Raw genomic sequence first — 19,687 nt, 5'->3', positions numbered from 1 at the left:
CGGACTAATTCTTTGGAAATTACAGCAACTTGACCCAATATCAATATTAATTGCTGTTTTTTGTTATTTGTGTTATTTGGAGCATTGTTTTGTTTGTGAGTTCTTTTTGGGTTGTAGTTGTGATCACTTCTGGACTTTTGTTTTGATTGTGTTTGTTGTTGTTGTTGTTGTTGTTGTATTTTCTAGCACGTCCAAAGTTATCAGATTGCAATATGGTAACGAAATATAAATAAAATATTAAAAAACGCCAGTGATCTATTTCGTTAAACCCTATTTTGTTTTCAATACAATAATATTATATTAAAAGATGATGTCTGATTATCTGATCATAATAAATTGTTTTCAATTCTCGTGTTTCAATTTTGAACCATTAATAATTGCTCAAGTTATTTTTTCCATACCGTCTCGCGAGGGCGTATTACTGCACAGGAAGCAAGTAAATTTAATGACAAGACTTGAGCCATATCCTGGCAAATTCACGTCGACTTCAGACTACATGTACTATGCTCGGTACAAAAAACTTGCAGTTTACTAAAGGAATTATTTTAAATCCTCGTCAACTATTACTCACTGTTTGACACGAATATATTTCAACTAATGATGTCCTTCAAGAAAAACAACTGCATTTGGAAATATTATAGCAGGTGATTTATTGATTGGCAACGAAACACGCAATATTTGGATTTAACGAAGAGCACGAATACAAGTTCATTAATATCTTGGTGTAGATTAACAAGTTCATTAACTTGAATTGTCTTAACTTCAAGATTTCTTTGTAATTTATAATCGTCGCTACTTCAACCTGATATGGAATATTGGTAATACATAAAACGGTGAGTATTTTGATCATTTATACAAAATGAACTCATTTATAACTTGAATCAAACGTAGTCTAATCTGAAGCCATATTGAATGGTTTCCGGTTAAAAGTTTTCTAAGACGTTTAGAAGTTATTTATAGCGGGTCAACTTCAAACTAGTGTCTTAAAATTAGCGGTCTAATACAACTTGGCGTAAATGATGACGCTAATGCAAAATGTTGAGTCACTTAAGTTAAACATGTAAAATGTGTAGAAGACGTTTTCATTCGTAATTCACGAATATTTTGAAAAATAATACGCTTAAAAGTTTGTTTATGCATATTTTACCCTTTCTTAAAAAACATTGTAAAACCAAAACAATTCTTACATAGATCGATTTGATTTGAAATATGAGCGTATTTTCTCTTTTTTCTTTCGATCAACTTTCTGCTCAATATTTCCTTTTCGTTTTACACTGGCCTTAAGCGCAATGATTAATTTCAACTACCTCCGTGAGTAGCACGATTTGTTTTCTTCGCAATATTTGTTCGTGTTTCACTTGTAACATATAGCATGCATATGAAATGTAGACAAAGTATACTATACTAACTAATAACGTCACAAGACAGAAACAACGATCTAATACCATACCATATCAGTTGTATTTACGGAGATCGTATTCGAACTATTGATGGCTGAACTGGGGTTATGAACTTAAACATCAGACATGGAACATTGATGTGTTTATTTCATTCAAACTTCAATATTAATTTTTGATAATATAATGTTTGAAAATCATGTCGAATATTTGCTCGTCTTTAATTTATATCTACGGTTAATTTAATTTATTCTAAGGTCACATAATAATTAATTAATTAATTATGATCCAGGACGTAGACTTAACAATTATGCCATAATATACGATTTCCATCAAATTTTAATTTGATTATTCCTTTTCTGTATAAAATGCTGAAAAATATTAGTAGGTTCTGTCGAAATAACAGAGGTTAAAAACATTAGACCAGTGGTAGAATTATGGAATTGTTCAGCCCTGCCATAGTACTTGGTCAAATATGACAACTATACTTGAAGTGTGAAGCTTTCTTTTGGTAGGGGTCACATGGTCAATTTTTATACATAATGAAGAATTTTATATTTAAAAAAACCACCCGAAACATAATACTTTGTTGTTAATTAGACTTACACATTAAATGTTGCCAATCACTAAAATAACATTGGTTAGTTTGGCCGTTTCACGTGAAGTTATGGGGGGGGGGGGGTGGTTAATGTCTGAATTCAACATCATGTCAGAATTGCACGGTTGATCTGATACACACAACCAACCAAGTATATAAGGGACATGTTTAAACATTACAAACATCCTTTGCCCCCCCAAAAATTGAAACAATTTCATATAAAATCGTATATTCCCAGCAAACACAAAAATGTTTTTATACATGTAATGTAATTAAACATGTTATAAATGTGTCTGGTTTTGGTCAAAACGTTTAGATAACATTCAAATGTCGGGATATATACACGCTATGAAGACATTTAAAAACGTTTAGATAACATTCAAATGTCGGGATATATACACGCTATGAAGACATTTTAAAAACGTTTAGATAACATTCAAATGTCGGGATATATACACGCTATGAAGACATTTTAAAAACGTTTAGATAACATTCTAATGTCGGGATATATACACGCTATGAAGACATTTTAAAAACGTTTCATGTGAAAAGACACTACACCAACCTTTTAAAAATGTTGCCAAAATGTAATTGTAAAATATTGCTTCGCAAACATTTTTGCAAAATATTTTATCAACTCTTAATATTATGTTTGAATGTTTTGCAGTAAATTTTCAAAAATGTTTTCTGAAATTATGTTATTAAAATGTTTTAGACCCTTTCTAGGGTCTATGCTTTATAAAACTCGACCTTTATACGTTTTCTGTAAAACGTTTTGTGTTTGCTGGGTTATGGTTTTAATAATGAAAAACAAGGGACAAACTTCATTGAAAAAAAAAAAAAGTGCTAAAAGAAACAACGCCATTTACTTGTATTGGAAGTTTAGAAATAAAACGAAATTTTCTTTTTCAAATCTGCGAGTAATTTCAATTAATATTTCCATGCTAAGCATAAAGGTATGTATACCACGTATCAAAGAATCACCCGTTGTTAAATTACGCTCTACCCAGTAATTAATTAATTAAAAATGTTGCTCACATATGTGACCTATAAATGTGCTAGTTCCGAGTAATTAATTAAATGGCCCGATATGACTTTGTATAAATTATAATAGTAATTTGAATAACAACAATGTTATCGGTTTGTGGTGTGCAGTGATAGAAAGAAAAGGAAGGAAAGAAATAAGGAAATGACGGAACTAGAAAGAAAGAAAGAAAGAAAGAGAAAAGAAAGAAAGAAAGAAAGAAAGAAGGAAAGAAAGAAAGAAAGAAAGAAAGAAAGAAAGAAAGAAAAAAAGAAAGAAAGAAAGAAAGAAAGAAAGAAAGAAAGAAAGAAAGACTGAAAGATAAAACAGAAAGAAGGAAAAAAGATTTTAAAAAAAGTAGAAGACATGGAAGAGGAAAACAAAGAAGAATGTATCTTATCATACTCATGTAAGCTATACGCGACCGAAATATTAAAATTATACCGACATTTCAACGCGTTGATTTAAATAAGCTTATTATAAGTTTGCTAACGGCACGTAAGCAACAGATATGCATTCATGTAGCGTTTCATAAATATTTGAGCTTACTCTCATATCATATTTTCATTATTCTTTTAATTCTCCCAAAGATCCAACGCTAAAAGCTATTAGCTTATCTACAAAGGTGTATATTTGATATCCACTGCATGTCGATAAATCTTAAAGTTAGTAATAATAGCCTGGAATATATAACTCAATTCAAGATTTCATGTATATAAAGCAATATCTTGACGTGAATTTGAATTCCATTAATATGTATAAATAGGGTGTTTTCATCGTATTCTGTTGCTCTTTAACACCAGAATAAGGTGAGTTCCACATTTCCCCAGAAGCTTCTATAGGAAACTGACATGCATCTCATGCACAAAATAGTAGGCCCTATAGGCCTTCTGACATATGCTGCCCTGTTTTCAGAAATGTTATTTTTTATTTACATATATATGTATTTTTTTTATAAAGTAGAGCTGTTATAATTTGATTTCACGAACGGAATATTAAGTACATCACGATTTTGTTCAATTAAATTAAAGAACAGCAAAAACAAAAAATAAAACAAACAAAAAACAGTTTGTATTGTTTATTTAATAGGCCCCCTACTGTGAATATGAAATTATAAAATTTGAGAGAAGTCTAAACTGGGAATTATTGGTATAGATGTTTGTACGTCTAGGCCTAATTTAAGAAATATGTTATTATTCTACGTACGAATATCGAATTATGAAACACACAAAAAAAGTTAGAACTATGTTACAGCAGTAAGCACCACTGCTGTGCACCATGGTAAGCTGCCACAACGAGCAGTGACACACCAGTAGTGACAATACAAGTGATTGGTTAGATGACAAATCATGTTTTTAATGTCAAACTTTGTATGTCTAATCATGGAAGTACTATAGTACTTCCATGAATTTAACACTTAGAAGTACACTGTCATGAATGTGAATTCTTCACTTTCTATTTCAATTTTAATCACGCAAAATATTCATTGTTTTATTTGCATTGACTTCATTTGAGCAAATAGAGTGGAAAAGGACCCACATTATGAATATTGACCCAGATCTAATGTGATGAGTGTCACTCTGGGTGAGGAAATATTTTTATTATATTCATTACTTTTTTCTCTTTCATGATACACCGCTAGGGGTCATATACCTTCTTGGCATTTGGAGAAATGTTCATTTAAGTCAAAAAGGTTTAAAAGGTTACCAAAAAAGCTACACAGTAAGCAAGTAAGATTCACTTCCGTAGGCTGGACTTCATGCATAGTCCAGCAAAATTGTGTTTGTATAATTGAGGCTTGTTTTTGTCATAACGTGTTAAAGAAGAACACGCAAACCGATCCGTATGCGATGGGACACTCTTATTTTCCTGACTCAAACCGATCCGTATGCGATGGGACACTCTTATTTTCCTGACTCAAACCGATCCGTATGCGATGGGACACTCTTATTTTCCTGACTGAAATTGTTGTTGTTTTTCACAACAAAAATGCATTAACACTCGACTTTCATAGATTGTCCATGCATCGAAAAAAAGTGGTTTCTTCATTAATTAAACCAGACTGCATAAATTTGATTCGCATTATAGATCTTGCGAGTTACGGGACGAATATACAAACTGTATTTTAATTTAACTTTTATTTTCACAAAAAAACAAAAACAAAAAACAGACAGAATACGTTTTAATACAGTGTTATAAAACCTGATCTATTTAAGTGACGAAACGATTATAGCGGGAATGATCGAAAGCCCAATAACTAGACTAGTAATTGACCATCCGTTTTATAATTAGACACAATAGAAAAGAACAAGGCCAAAACAAGAGACTATATATGACAAAAGACACTATTAATCGCAAGATGAGGTAAAAGGCGATTAAGTAGTTAAAAATGTAGGTCTTCTAGATTTAGATGTCTCGATAAGCATGCTAAGGTCAACTTCATTGTCTTGTCCTTCATATGGAAAAAATCATTATGATTAGATTCAATTAAAAAAAACATCTGCAAGGATGCGTAGGCCCATTACCATGATTACCTACTTGTATGGGGGAAACGATTAAGCATCAGTAATGCTCTCCTGTACTAGTGTACTTGCGTGTATTGTGTACCTCGACTGCCTACATAAGTACACAGTTTCAACCACCGTTTATCAGTGGGAGCTGGTAGCCTAATTGATATAGGGCATCCGTCTAGTGATCGGACGGTCGTGGGTTCGAATCCCATGCCGGTACATTCCCTTGCTTTTTTCAAGTTGGGGTGTGTGCCGGTCGGATTTGTGTTTATTTGTTGACTTGTTTAATTGTAACACTTTGGGTAATTTGTAAACTGTTCTTTTTTCTTATCTGTAACTCGATTAGAGAAGAGAATAGCATTGTAAATACAAGTGGTACGATGGTAGCACCAATGTCGGATCTCATATCATTAAATGTATAATTACAATACCATGTTTGTTATTTATAAATGCTTTTATATTTTACATCAATTTAATTTTTTGTTTTTGTGATACATCTAGATATGCCATGTAAGCAGATGATAAAATAAACTAAAAGCCCATTGAACCATGTGTGCTTTGTTGAATCATTTTTTGTTAATTATAAGAATAATATTAGAATCGGCTGACACCGTGTCCTATCACCGTGTATATGTGTTAATTCGGATGCATGTAAACCATTGTTGACATTTATAATTTATCCTCACATCGCTATCAACACGAAATAATAATAAAAAATACAGGGGCTTAAACAGGAAAGTGTTGATATGTAATTGCATGCGAACCAATACAATAATGTTTTGACATGCTGTAAATACAGATGATGATTTCATCAAGAGAATAAAGCCCATTTAGTTATGAATATTTGCGTTATTAATACTTCCTTTATAGATCCATAAAAAACTAGAGTGATCAAGCGTATATGTTTTGAGTGTATTTAAAATCAACAATCTTAGTAGATCATTAAATTGACACATTGACATTATACTTTAATAAAGAATATTTATCTTATATAGTGGCCACTTTAACATGTTTAAATTAGTGTCCATGCTTCCACGCTAATGTGTTTTTGCCAGACATTTTTTCAAGTGGTACGCATTTATAATACATAAACACCTCGTAAGCTAGTACAGGCTGTAAATAAAAATAAACAAATAAATAGAAATAACAATTACATTTTTGTTTCAAAAAAAAAAAAAAAATCAGCGCAACGGCATAATATTTCCTGTAACCAATAAGTATTCTATGCTACCAGAGGCACTTTAGTCAGGTTCATTTAATGTTCATGTTCAAAAGTTCCGTCTGATTTAATATCTCAAGGCTCTAGAAAACGGATTGGACCACTTTCACCATAATCGAGGCTACACAAGCTTGTTGTGCAGTAGACCCACGCATCAAAGAGAACAAACAAAGAATCATTTCAATAATGGTTTAATTTCCGGATAAATACTGAAAATAAATAATACATTTGATTTCCATATTTATTTAGAGTTCTTGAATAAGACATATTGCTCATATTTTGATATTTTGAACTTTAGAGTTCTTAAATAAGACATATTGCTCATTTTGAACTTTCACCGTCAAAAACATCAGTTTCTACTACGAAAACAAAGAAAGAAAATAAATAATGTCGTGACATTTTTTTTTTGCTTTTACTTATTTTACATTTTTGGCGTATGGATTAATGGAAGTGTTAGTTATTGGTTTCACAAAGTAAAACGGTAGAAGTTTTGCGCATTAATATTTTTCCTCAATTATGGTCGAAACGTCAAAATCTGCGAGTTTGTTTCTTTCTTATCATAATGTCATTTTCACCACCTATCGAATATTATTTGAGTGCAAACATGTGGAAAAACAGTGATTGCAAATTACGTTCACTTACGAGCCAGGAGTATCAGTATGTTTTTGCAGTGGCGTAGATTTCTTTTTGACATTGGGGGATGGAGTTGGAAAAAATTCTTCAAGTATAGTCAATCCAGCACCTTTTGGCGACAGAATAAGTTTATGGTACAATTGCGCGCGAAGCACGCGAAATTTTTGTACTATTTTGAAGCTAAACTGATGAAATATGGTGTAAAAGTAGAATAAATGCGCGTGAAGCGCGCGAAAATTTGCACTTTTGGGGCTAAAATGGGCAAATATGGGGTTAATTTGGTCAGAAACCCATTATCAGGCGTCAACATTGGGGGGATGATTGTATGGACCACCCCTGGCAAAATATTGGGGGGGGGGGTAAATCCCCCCATCCCCCCGGGATCTACGCCTATGTGTTTTTGTCATGCGCTCAAAGTTTTAAAATAAATAAAAGCATAAGAAACAGTTTCATTGGTTTTCGTTTGTTTCCCTTGATACGCACTGCACAATAACAGTACCAAAACAAAAAGTATAACAGTACAATCTTGATATCGTCGTTTATATAAAATGTGATACTGTTACAATACCCGCCATACTGGCAGCTAAATCGTTTATACATCAGTCATTGTCAGTGCGATATATCTTACATAATAAGTTAATTCAGTTAATTGCACAGTTACTATGCTTACTCTTACTCCGTCGACTCTTGCTGTCGGGCATCAATGATGGCTCGCCATAACCGCCTGTCCTGCATGCTGGTCTCAATTTCTGCCACTGTGTATCCTGTGTCTTGTTAAAGCAGGTCCACAAAGGTCTTCTTGGGACGTCCTTTGGTTCGTTTTCCTTGTGTGGGCTTCCATGTAACCAGATCAGATGTAATCCTCCCTTTGGCTCTCTTACAGTGTCCCGCAAACCGTAGCCGTCTTGTGCTGATTTTCGAGGTCACAGGTGGAATGTCACCATACAATTCCTTATTGGTCATATGCATGTCCCAGCTCACATTTAGTGCTGATCTTAACATTCTTGTATAGCAGCCATCCATTGCTTTGCCAATTTTCTTGGTAATGGTCCAGGTTTCACAACCATACAGCAGGACGCTTTCTACAGTAGCTTGGAATAGGTGTATTTTGAGGTGTCTGCATGGGTAGAGACGATTTCCAAATATTATTGAGCTTGTTACAAGCTTTCCATGCCATTGCCTTTCTTACTCTGATGTGTTGCTCAGTACTCCTGACCCACGACCACAAGTACTTGAAGTCTTTTACTTCTTCCAGGAAGCTGCCATCCTCGGTTTGGAATTCAACATCTGTTGAATGGTTGTACACCATGAATTGTGCTTTCTTCGCATTCATGTGTAATCCCACACGAAGTGCAGCGTTTTCTACGTTTTTGAGCAATTCCTGTGCTTGGTTGGCAGTATCTTATATAGTAGCGCAATGTCGTCTGCGACAAGATCAGTTATGTTCAGTGGACCAACTCGTCGGCTTTTTCTAGGTTTTATTGTGAAGCCTAATCTCCCCACTCCCTACCGTCTGTTGCAGATCTGAGGCAATAGTCTAGGACGCTGATGAACAGATATGGTGCCAGCGTATCACCTTGGGGCACACCTGCTAAAATTTCAAATTCATCTGTGTCACCATCTCGGGTCATCACTTTAGCCTCTGTACCCTGGTAGGTGTCTTCAATTGCATTCACGATGATATCTGGGATGCCATAAGCTTTCAAAATCTTGATCATTTTGCCTCTGTGGACGGTATCGAAAGCTTTTTTGAAATCGATAAATGTTACCACTGCAGAGAGGTTCTTTTCTTCAATGCCCTCAATCATTCTTCTCAAGGCAAGAATCTGCTCAGTGGTGGATCTCTTTTCTCTAAACATTGATTCTGTCTGAGCTTATCATCAAGGTGTGGTCGGATCCTTTTCAAGAGCATCCTGTTGAATGTTTTAGCAACTATTGAGCTTAGGCTGATTCCCCTGTAGTTGGCTGTTAGGCTGAGATCGCCGTTCTTAGGTACTGGAATGAGGTTCAAGATGGACCACTGGTTAGGTTTCTGTCGGATTAGTAGTACTTGATTGCAAAAATCAAGTATGATTATGTCAATATTGCATCTCTTGATCACCTCTGGTGGAATACCATCTTCTCCATAACTCTTGCCTTCCTTAATAGCCATCTTTGCTTTCTGGTATTCCTCCATATCAAGAGCATCTGTTCTGATGGGTAGATCATGAAATATAGTTGGTATATCCTCATTTTCCATTGTCACTTGTGGTGGATTCCCTAGTAGGTTCTTGAAATGGTCATGCCATTTCTTCAGTATTAAATAAAGAAGAAATTTTCTTCTTTGTTGTCATCCTTTAGTCTTCCACTCCTTGCCTTTATCCTACCACTAACACAATTGATGATACCCCATGCTAGTTTATGTCTGTGGTTCAGATTGGCCTCTTCAAATCATATTCCTTCAACTTGTTCTCTATGAACTCCCTATTTGCTCTTTCATATGCCTGGTCTAGTTCATCCTTGCTCTGCTCAAATTCTAAATGAGTATCTTTGGTATTCTCTTTGACGTGTCTCTTGTTGACTTCTGTTAGGTGTTGTCTAGCTTGTTCTACTCTTGAGTCAAAGCAAAGTGCACAGTTACCGGTATACAAGAAAGTCATGTCGGTAATACGAAAGCGCATGCAGAAAACGTCCAATTTATTATATATCACATTCATCTCAGCTCTTCATTTTACTGACGAAGGTAAAAATCTGTAAAAGATTAAAATATGGCTAAAAGCTAATATTACCAATGATTGCACCAAGTCGTCTTAAAGAATAGCCTTTTTCTGTATATTTTATGTTTTTACCGGGTTTTTTTTATATCGATCTTCCTTTGTAAAATGCATCGTATTAACTTAAAAAAAGATTAAAATATCGTCATTTATGAAAATAAAAACAAAACTTAAAATCGAAAATCATATAAAAATTTAAACAAACACGAAGCGTCAAGACAGACAAGATTTGAGATGAATAAAAATTCTATTTGAATGTCAGTCGGTCTGCGGAGGTTATGAATCATACTCTCTTCCTATATGGATCTAAGTATAGTGCAATGTACAGGGTGTCCCAAAACGCCGGCCAGAACGATCACTGATGTAAGTTTAACCTGTCTTAGATATAAATGTTGCACATATTCTCTAAATCAATTCATCTGATTAAAAATCAATCTAAGCGATTATGATTAGGGACAAATCCAATTTTTTTTGACAGCTGTTTTTATTCAAAGCTCAAATATTACTGCCACTTAATGTACATTATTCTGTATTCTATTCATTAGTGTTCAAAGCAGTGTAAATAATATTATTTATACGAGGATTCAAAACAAGCAAATAAATTTACTATAAGAAAAATACACGGGGCTGAAATTTGTTATCATAGCATTAATAGTAGCCAGGATTGCCACTTTTTATGAAATTTTTTGTAACTGCAACAAGTGCAAGCTACATACATATTGCTTGATATTTCGAAATATTATAGTAACATTTAAGTTCACTTTTTCTAAGTTTGGTCGTTTTTCTGTCATCTTTGCTCTATACAGAAGAAGTTTTGCAATAGTCAAGATCAGGGACTGTCAAAATCAAAATTCGATCCAAAAAGAATTAACCGAGGGGTCATAGGAAGATCTATTGATCTTTTCTTTTATCCAATCTTTGAGATTAGCCCAAAATGTTTTAGAAATCCAAAATTAGCAATATCAATCTCTTGTTTGAATGAATGTAAGTTAGAATAATAAATAGAAACTTGACAATTATGTACAAGTAAAAAATAGACAACAACAAGACATCAACAAAATCGTGTAATCATTTGTCACATTGCAATGACATTAATATTGCTATATTGAAAGGGAATAAACTTGAATAAAATTGTGAGAAAAGGGAACGTTTTGTCTAATAATATATTTCAGGAATTAGATTTATCAGTTTGACATCAAATAAAACCTAATTAAGTATACACCATTGACATCAGACAGACATAGTTGTTTTAATCCAACATTATTTATACACTTTACAATTTATACATATTATTTATATCTTGCAGATCGCAAAAGAACTAAGGTACCAGTTATTTTTAAACCTGTATTATACTAAAAAAAGACAGAACAGATTATAATTAGAAACAGCAGACAAAAGCTGCATCTTTTAGCTCGGATATAAGACCTCATTCGTAGAAATCGGTCAAGAAATAAAGACGTGATGATCCAAAATGCCAAGGAATATGCGGGGGAATATGTCGAAGAGGAAAACTAGCGTCATGCTTTCCATTTATTAGAACATTTAAAGTGCAACTTTTGATATTGTTCCTTCTCGGATTCTGATCACCATTTCTTTAATTATCAACTGTTTTCAACAATCATCATTATCACAAGGTCTTAAATCAGAGCTAAATGGTAGGTGTATTGGCTGCTGGTTTTACTTTTGACATAATTGTCTTTAGGATATACAAATAAGGGTGAACATAACTGGTACATTACCATGATTAATTCTTTGCGGTCTGTATTGATCATCTGCAAATTCGCTTTTAAAGGGTTAAGAATATGAGAGTTATTAACAAACACTAATGTAGGTAGATAATCCCCGACATGCAGGATCGTGATGGATGAAGTAGAATACATTAATATGAGCAATTAATAATGAATATTAATGATATTTTTGTCTACAGGAACATGTGTGAATTGCACTTTGCTGACACAATAAATAAACTATATAATTGTATATCTATATAGCCTTTAAAATAAATAACACACATATGCTAAAGTGTTCTGAAATACAATTAAAATCATGGCAATACGCCAAATCTAACGAGCATTATGATCCCCAATTGCAGTGGTTGCAATGAATGTTGCTATAGATCATGGCATTTAACATTTTCTGGCGGAAGCCGCAGATTTTAAGGTGGTATAATTGAAGACATAATTTAAAAGACTAGTTTGCGTATGACGCCCTGTCAACCAGACCAAAAATACCGTACTGCGCAGGGTAGCAACCAATCACGTCGCGCCTTTGCTCTGACGTCAGACGCAAACTAGTCTTTTTAATTCGGTCTTCAATTATAATTTTTGTGCTAATGTAAAGGGTCATGGAGAAAATGGCCCAATGGCATCGGTGATCAGTTTACTAAATGAGTATACCCTGATTTCTCATTCATTCATCAAGTATCTCTTACAGTACGCCCTCTTCTCCTCAAGTTACACAAGCCACATCATGCACATGGGACTGCTATCAAAGTATAGACGAAATCGAAGTGTAACACGGTTTCCTTGCAAGATTTCCCCATGATGAGTTATAAAATTGCTGCAATCCTAGAAAAAAAGTCTTGGGACACTTTACTACCACGCATAATGCATTAAAATCGACTCATTGCCTCCCTCTTACAATGTTGATTGGAATCATTCGTTGTTAAGTTGCCACCTTTGATTGGTGGGGGTGGGGAGAATTTTGGCTCCAAGGAGGGTTCAAACTTCTTGCACAACATTGTGTGAAAAACACAACACCAAGTAAAAAATACGTGAATGGCGAGGAAATCAGTTTGCATGATGCAGCAAATGTCCCAACATATTGTTTCCAGGATTGTAGCTGTTGTGCTTGCGGATCATCAATTAGAATGATATATAGCAAAAATACACCGACAGCACGATTCCAGGACGATTGCGTACATCTTGGATTACTATTACTGAAACAAACAATTATTATTGCAATTCCTTTGAATCATATGATGACTTCATTCATGTAATACAATAAATTGATCACTAGTTATTTATTATTTTTGTGGAAATTACATGTATACGTGAGCCTTTTCAAACCACTTGTTAATCAGGTTAATTGTGTCAAATTTGTCGTATATCGCGCGTTATTTTCTCTTTCTCAATAACTGAAAATTTACCGATTTGATTGACAGGTGCCATTGACGAGTACAGTAGCAATCAGGCCATTACCATATTTGGGACTTCTGCATGAAATTAGTCCTAGATTTAGATACTAGATTAACAAATGGACACTTCAATCCAACCGAGGAGGATCGTAAAATACCAAAAGCCAGATTTTGATACCTTTGTCATTGTCATAGATGTGCTAACGTAGCCTGCTAGTGGCTCAGCCAAAAGCCCTGTATTAAGGACAAAATTACATGATAGCGATATCAAAATAAGTACAAACATTCCCACACACTATGACGTCATAATGTGAGGGCACCCATGCAAATTTGGGAAATTCTGGCTATGTACAAAAGTATAGCCAAAATTGATTTTCGGCTAAAAATTTTACGCAATGCGATTTGCACCGAATTTTCTCCTAAATATAAAAGGAAATGACTATGTCATTCATTCATTCATTCATTCACTTTATTTATACACGGTTACATGTTCAAAAATATTTGTTCTTCCACACGTCCGTGGTGTAAAACATTAAACATAAAAACAAGATTAAAAGATAGATATATAAAAGAACATTATTATATACAGGTTATTACAAAACATGATAAGAGATCGTTTTAAAAACAATTATCTTACAGATGTAAAAAACTTTAAGAAAAAAAATACATAAATCTTTAAATAATTCAAAGTTAAATTTACAATTTTTCAAAAAATAACACCAAAAATTACACAAATAATATCTAGTTAAAACATAAAACATATTGAGATGGATTGCATTTAAAAATAATGTTTCTTAAGTAACCTGTTTTGAAATTGCGAAATATTGCACGCTTGTTTAGTCAAATCAGGAAGAGCATTCCAGCATATTGCACCTTTATACGATAATGATCTTTTCTTGAACTCTGTTCTGGGTTTTGGGATGAGAACGTTTTTGTGGCCCCTAACAAGGAGAAAGTCAGTAGCTCTTTGAATAGTTTACAAGAGCGAAATGTAAATCATTGATTTTACTGTAGAAACCACTATGCTGGGCTTCACCACCCCCACTCTATGGTTATTTTGGATGGTCCCACTCCTGGGTAAAATAAGCGCAAAGGATGGACCTACGATTAGCTTAGGTCGTTTGGGCGTAAAAGCACGCGGTTTTTTTTAATGACGGATACAAAAATCTAAGGGGGGGGGGTTGAACCAAGCCCCCTTGTAGTTCTAGGGTAAATGACAATTTTAATGACCTATCCTTCACTTTTAGGTAATTTATAAACAATTCAATTTTTGTACACCTCCGCTTGTTTTGTTTTGTTTTGTTTTATTTCTTCTTTTGCCTGGGTTACTCATCCGCTGGGATCACTAAATGGGCCTTTAAATTCAACCTCAACTGCATGTCACCCAGTGTCGCCTTAATTTACTAAGTAGAACATGCAGCATTCTTTTCGATTATTGTTTGTTTGTTTGGACTTGTTTTTATACTCTGAAGTATTCTTTGAATACTCATTGAACAAACTGTATCTAATCTATTTGTTATTTGCCTTTGTGGCAGGATATGAATTATGAATATAATAAGTATTGGATTTGTTGTGGTAAAAGTGTAGCAAATGGCTCGACCGTTTAGACAATCAAACAAGCTACTCGGACTGGAAAACGTAATCTTTAAAGGTTAAAATTTCTGAAAATTAAATCCCACAAATGTTAGTTTTCACTATCAGATACAAGCAATTATGTCCCCTTTTAATTATGTCCCCATTTTAATCCGAACCATTGAGGTAAAATAAAATAAAATCGATATTTCATTCCAACACCTAGATCGCGAATACGTACATCGCGAATACGGTCACCCCCTGTTGCACTAAAACGCTAAACGTCAGTATTTATTTCTTGCAAAAGAACAAAAAGTGTCAGCAAACACTGCAAATCATAATTAAGGTTATTTTAGTCTTATTTTCTTGGATGTGGTTGACATTTTAATAATGTTTCATCATCATGATCATTGGCTCTAAATCAAGAGCGGCAAGACTCGTCACAAATTTATATAAATCTCTAGCTTCCGTTCTGATCCTTTCTTGCGGATCATCAATTAGAATGATATTTAGCAAAATACACCGACAAAATTGAATTTGATGGAAAGCTAATTGAATCGTTATGCTGAAATATTATTTATATAATTATTTTATCGATAGTGTAAGACTTAAATTTTAATACTACAGTAACTAACATAATATTTTAAACCGCACTATAAGTTGTCATACTGAGTTATAAACTTATTTGGTTCCAATGTATAGCCATGGGTTGGCTCCTCTATCCTGTGATACCAAAATAAACACCAAATATTCCCACGTATATCGGAATGATGTCATAATATAAGCGCGCCCTCGCGAAAATTCTCGCTATATATGTATACAAAAGGATATGGTAAAATTGCACGAACATTCGTGTTTCGCCAGGTTTACTGCTTAACATGTAAGGAAATGTCTATTTTAAATGTAAGGTAATGTTTATTTGAAAAGGCATCTAATTCTAGGTTATTATGACACGATCGTATTGTGTTGAATAAACAATAACATTGATAATATTAATACATAAATGTTAGTGGCTACCAACACCTGTGAATTATTTCGACAACTTAACATAACATTGTCGTATATTTTCATGAAAAATTCAATGGCTTCTTGTGGCAGCATGTTCTTGAATTTATTCAAACCTAATTGATTTTCCTCCTGCTACAATTTTGGCAAGTTTCTGTTGAATATGAGATAGTTTAATGAAAGCCTCCAAGACATCTCTTCGATTACACGGTGTCTTTCAAATTGATTTTACTAGCTCATATTTGCGATACAATGTAAGTTATTCCACAACCGATCCAAATACAAAGCAATGAATGATGTATTAGAGACAGACACCTTTCGGGCTCGCCAGACTATTAGTTTTATGATTGTATTAAAATACTATCAACATTTCTTTGTTTTTGCATCCATCATCAGAGATGGAAAAAAGGTTTTGGGTTGTATTGCTTGTGGAAAGCCTTGCACGAATATTGCAAAAGCTTCCATTGACATATTCAAGCAAAATCATTGCCATGTTTTAATCGTTCAAATTGCTTACAGCAAAATTACCATAGGGTCGAAATGACTCAAAGCAATAAAAGTACTCTATAGACAAATTGATCATGTTTATTAGACATGGTCGATCTAACTTCTCTGTCTGAATGAATATATTCCTCCCTCTTATCCTCCCTGCCTCCCTTTGTAATAATTGTTCAGATACCTCTATATTATATATATCATACAAGATCCAAATAATGTGTAGATAAAGAGTATAACAAGTTACTATACATTCCATACATTTCAAGAGTATTCAATGTTGCATTTGGAAGAGGCAGGCTTTTCAATAACCCAATCATTTTAATTCAACCTGTGATAACCACGCTCTCTAAGATTTTTTTTGTCCGAGGTGGAGTAATTTGTTTTTGCTCAGATGGCGAAATAAAACTATCCAGCCCCCATGATATCTAACGGTGCGTTACTAAGCGTCAAACATATCAAAGAATTCATTGTTTTTAGGAAGCCATGTAAGCTCATGATCCTGACTCCACTTCGCAGCGCGATATGATGCTTTTCAAACATCGCATCATCGCGCGATGAAATTAAAATGTACATTTTAATTTTATCGCGCGATGAAATCGCAGCTTCGCATCACGCTGCGATGTGGAGTCAGGCAAAGTCTTGACAAAACCCTCGTTCTGCGTCCCTTTCATCCGGCGTACCGAACCCTTGTGTTTGCACCCAAATTACTTCAACTAATCGTAGATCCATTCTTTGCGTTCAGTAGGTAAGGCTGACCATCAAAGTCGGCAATACGGGGGTGGGGTGGAGAGGGTGTGGGGTATGGGGGATGAGGTCCACCTTTGGTTCTGCAATAAAATCCATGGTTTTTATTTTGCTCTGGTGGAATTATTCTAAGGATGTGGAATTTAAACATTGTAGTTAAAATAGTCTTTTTCTTGCATATTCAGCAGAAAATCCTGTGAAAATAGTATATTCGTAGAATTTGGGTGTGGCGACGCTTTTAAATTGTGGTAGGGTATATTAATGTTTAGCCTCCATCTATGGATGAGATGTTACAAGAGGTGCACAGGTTCACACTAAAACGCAATTTGAATTTGATTTCACTTTATCAAAAAAGTTTCAAAATTAATCATACATTCTAGTATTGCCTTTTATAGATATAGATATTAGATTAATAATAAGAATTTTAATAATAATTGTTATCGTTTTTGTTTCCTTCCAGGTCACCCAAAAGTGAACCAACAACAATCTGTTACATGTGGATTGAACAGGAATATATTATGGAACATCTATTTTCCGGTATGCCCATCGACTTCATTTGACAGAAAAGGTTTAAACATCGTCGCCAAAACAAAACATTCGCTTAAAAACGACGTGAACGGTATTCCATTTAAAGAGAGCGTGGATTGCATATCGTCATTTGTAAAACCGCAATGACAGAAATATATCATTCATAGGAAACGTCCAAAGATATCGTTAGACCATACAGAGGTCTAATATTGAAACAAGGAGATACCAAATTGACATTAAGGACAATGGTGAGACGACGACGAATAATGGCTGTGGTTTTATCAGCCACAGTAATTCTACTCTTATTGACATATATGGACCTTGGTGGGACTGAAGTATCTTCACTAAATATAACATTTAAGAATCCATATAAAGGTTTATACGAAAAATATATGTTTGACTTTGAAAACGCTTTTCAACAGAGTGTAAATGAAAGTGCCTTACACGTCATTGTTATGGCGCAATTTCGCACGGGTTCAACAATCACGGGAGAAATTTTCAACCAAAATCCGACACTATTTTACTTGTTTGAACCTTTACGTGTACCCAAATGCGTTGAGAAGTTTGCCTTAATGGATGATAACGAAGACACGAATGCTAAGTTGTTGACTAGGATCAATAGGTGTCATTTCTCACCTAAAACAACTGCTTGTATTGCAAATTTTCGTCTTGGAGTTATAAGAAGTAAAAATGTTGCAAGGATATGTAAGAAATTAACAGGAGTTAATTACAATAGTTGTCCTACAGCTACACCGGATTTGTTTCGTAAGGAATGTCTTAAATATAGAGGCCGTATGGCCATGAAAGTTATTCGAATGAATTTAAATGATATCAAAGAAGTTCTAGAACAAACAAAATTGAATATCAAGGTAATTCATCTGGTAAGAGATCCTCGAGGTACGGCTAATTCCCGCCGTATTTATCTTATGAGTGCCAATGAACGACACTCTATCTTGAATGCAACAACAGCGGAAACACCTGTTTCCAAAGGAAACGAAACATTACATATTAGATCTCTGAGGAGGGTTGGATTATTTGATCCTCCTAAAACTCCCGATCGAGCTACCATCAATGACATGTGTCGTCGAATGAGACAGAATGTCGGCACAGCAATCTCCAGACCAGAATGGCTCAAAGATCGCTACAAACTTGTACGATATGAAGATATTTCTGCAAGACCAATAGAGACAACGAGGAAAATATATGATTTCTTAGGAGAGCCTGCTCCTAATAATGTTCTACGATGGTTAGACGAAAATACCAGAGACACAGTGAAATCAGAACAACAAATGTTCAATACTCATAAAAATTCGACGGCAACATCGATGAAATGGAGGCAATATTTTTCGTATTATGAAGCAAGACAAGTACAGAGTATATGTGGTGATGTGATGAAAATGTTGGGTTATAAACATATTAGACATCACGCAGATGTTAGAAATTCTAATTTTGCTGTAACTTTGCCTTTAAAACTTGGGTCAGACATAGCTATTGTATAGTTTATATTGAACTATTATAGGAAATTAGTAAATTTGATACTAGTATTATCTTTATATTCTAAAACGACATCACCTTTACCATGCAACATCGCGCAAAAAGTATGAAAGCGCAAACATAAATGCAACTATTATTTCTTGGCTCGGTATGAGGTCGTCGTTGTTAATGTTGACAATAAAGGAGGGTCATTCAATAAGTTTTACCTCCGCTCTTGTATCTTTGATTCTGTCAAGGGTATCTTAAAGCAATATTATAACATTTTCAAACAAAATAGATTAGCATTTCTTTGCCATAAAATGTTAGCTTTTACTGTCAGATATATCCCCTTTAATTTTTGAGTCGAACAACTACGGCAAAGCAAAGAAAATTGGAATTTACTATTAGCGCACGTGTCGCCAATACATACCACTCCTTCGGTCATGTTGTGGTACGACCCTTTGTTGTGTATATCACCGTCGCCCACGCCGCGTACATACTGTGTGTTATGAACATCGTGTATGCGTTCGACTAACGATTCCATCGTAATAATAAATGGCTGAATCAGCCTTTTATTCAAAATCTCTGATTTTGACA

The 19,687-nt window shown here is 34.3% G+C and overlaps 3 protein-coding genes across 3 annotated transcripts in view; 2 read left to right on the top strand and 1 right to left on the bottom strand.

Moving 5' to 3' along the window:
- LOC140155696 (replication factor C subunit 4-like) overlaps positions 1 to 19,687 on the top strand; it is a 443,685-nt gene that overhangs the window by 62,266 nt on the left and 361,732 nt on the right. The window lies entirely within an intron of this gene.
- Positions 480 to 19,354, top strand: LOC140155691 (carbohydrate sulfotransferase 1-like). Its single transcript, XM_072178621.1, has 2 exons — positions 480 to 833; positions 17,550 to 19,354. Exon 2 carries the CDS (start codon positions 17,863 to 17,865, stop codon positions 19,114 to 19,116), a length of 1,254 nt encoding a protein of 417 aa, XP_072034722.1. The 5' UTR covers positions 480 to 833; positions 17,550 to 17,862; the 3' UTR covers positions 19,117 to 19,354.
- Positions 8,872 to 9,189, bottom strand: LOC140154648 (uncharacterized). Its single transcript, XM_072177215.1, has one exon. It carries the CDS (start codon positions 9,187 to 9,189, stop codon positions 8,872 to 8,874), a length of 318 nt encoding a protein of 105 aa, XP_072033316.1.

This window comes from Amphiura filiformis, chromosome 6 (genome assembly GCF_039555335.1).
Source record: "Amphiura filiformis chromosome 6, Afil_fr2py, whole genome shotgun sequence".
Classification (NCBI taxonomy): Eukaryota; Metazoa; Echinodermata; class Ophiuroidea; order Amphilepidida; family Amphiuridae; genus Amphiura; species Amphiura filiformis.
The sequence above is the reverse complement of the archived record's forward strand: the minus strand, read 5'-3'. Positions and strand labels throughout refer to the sequence as shown.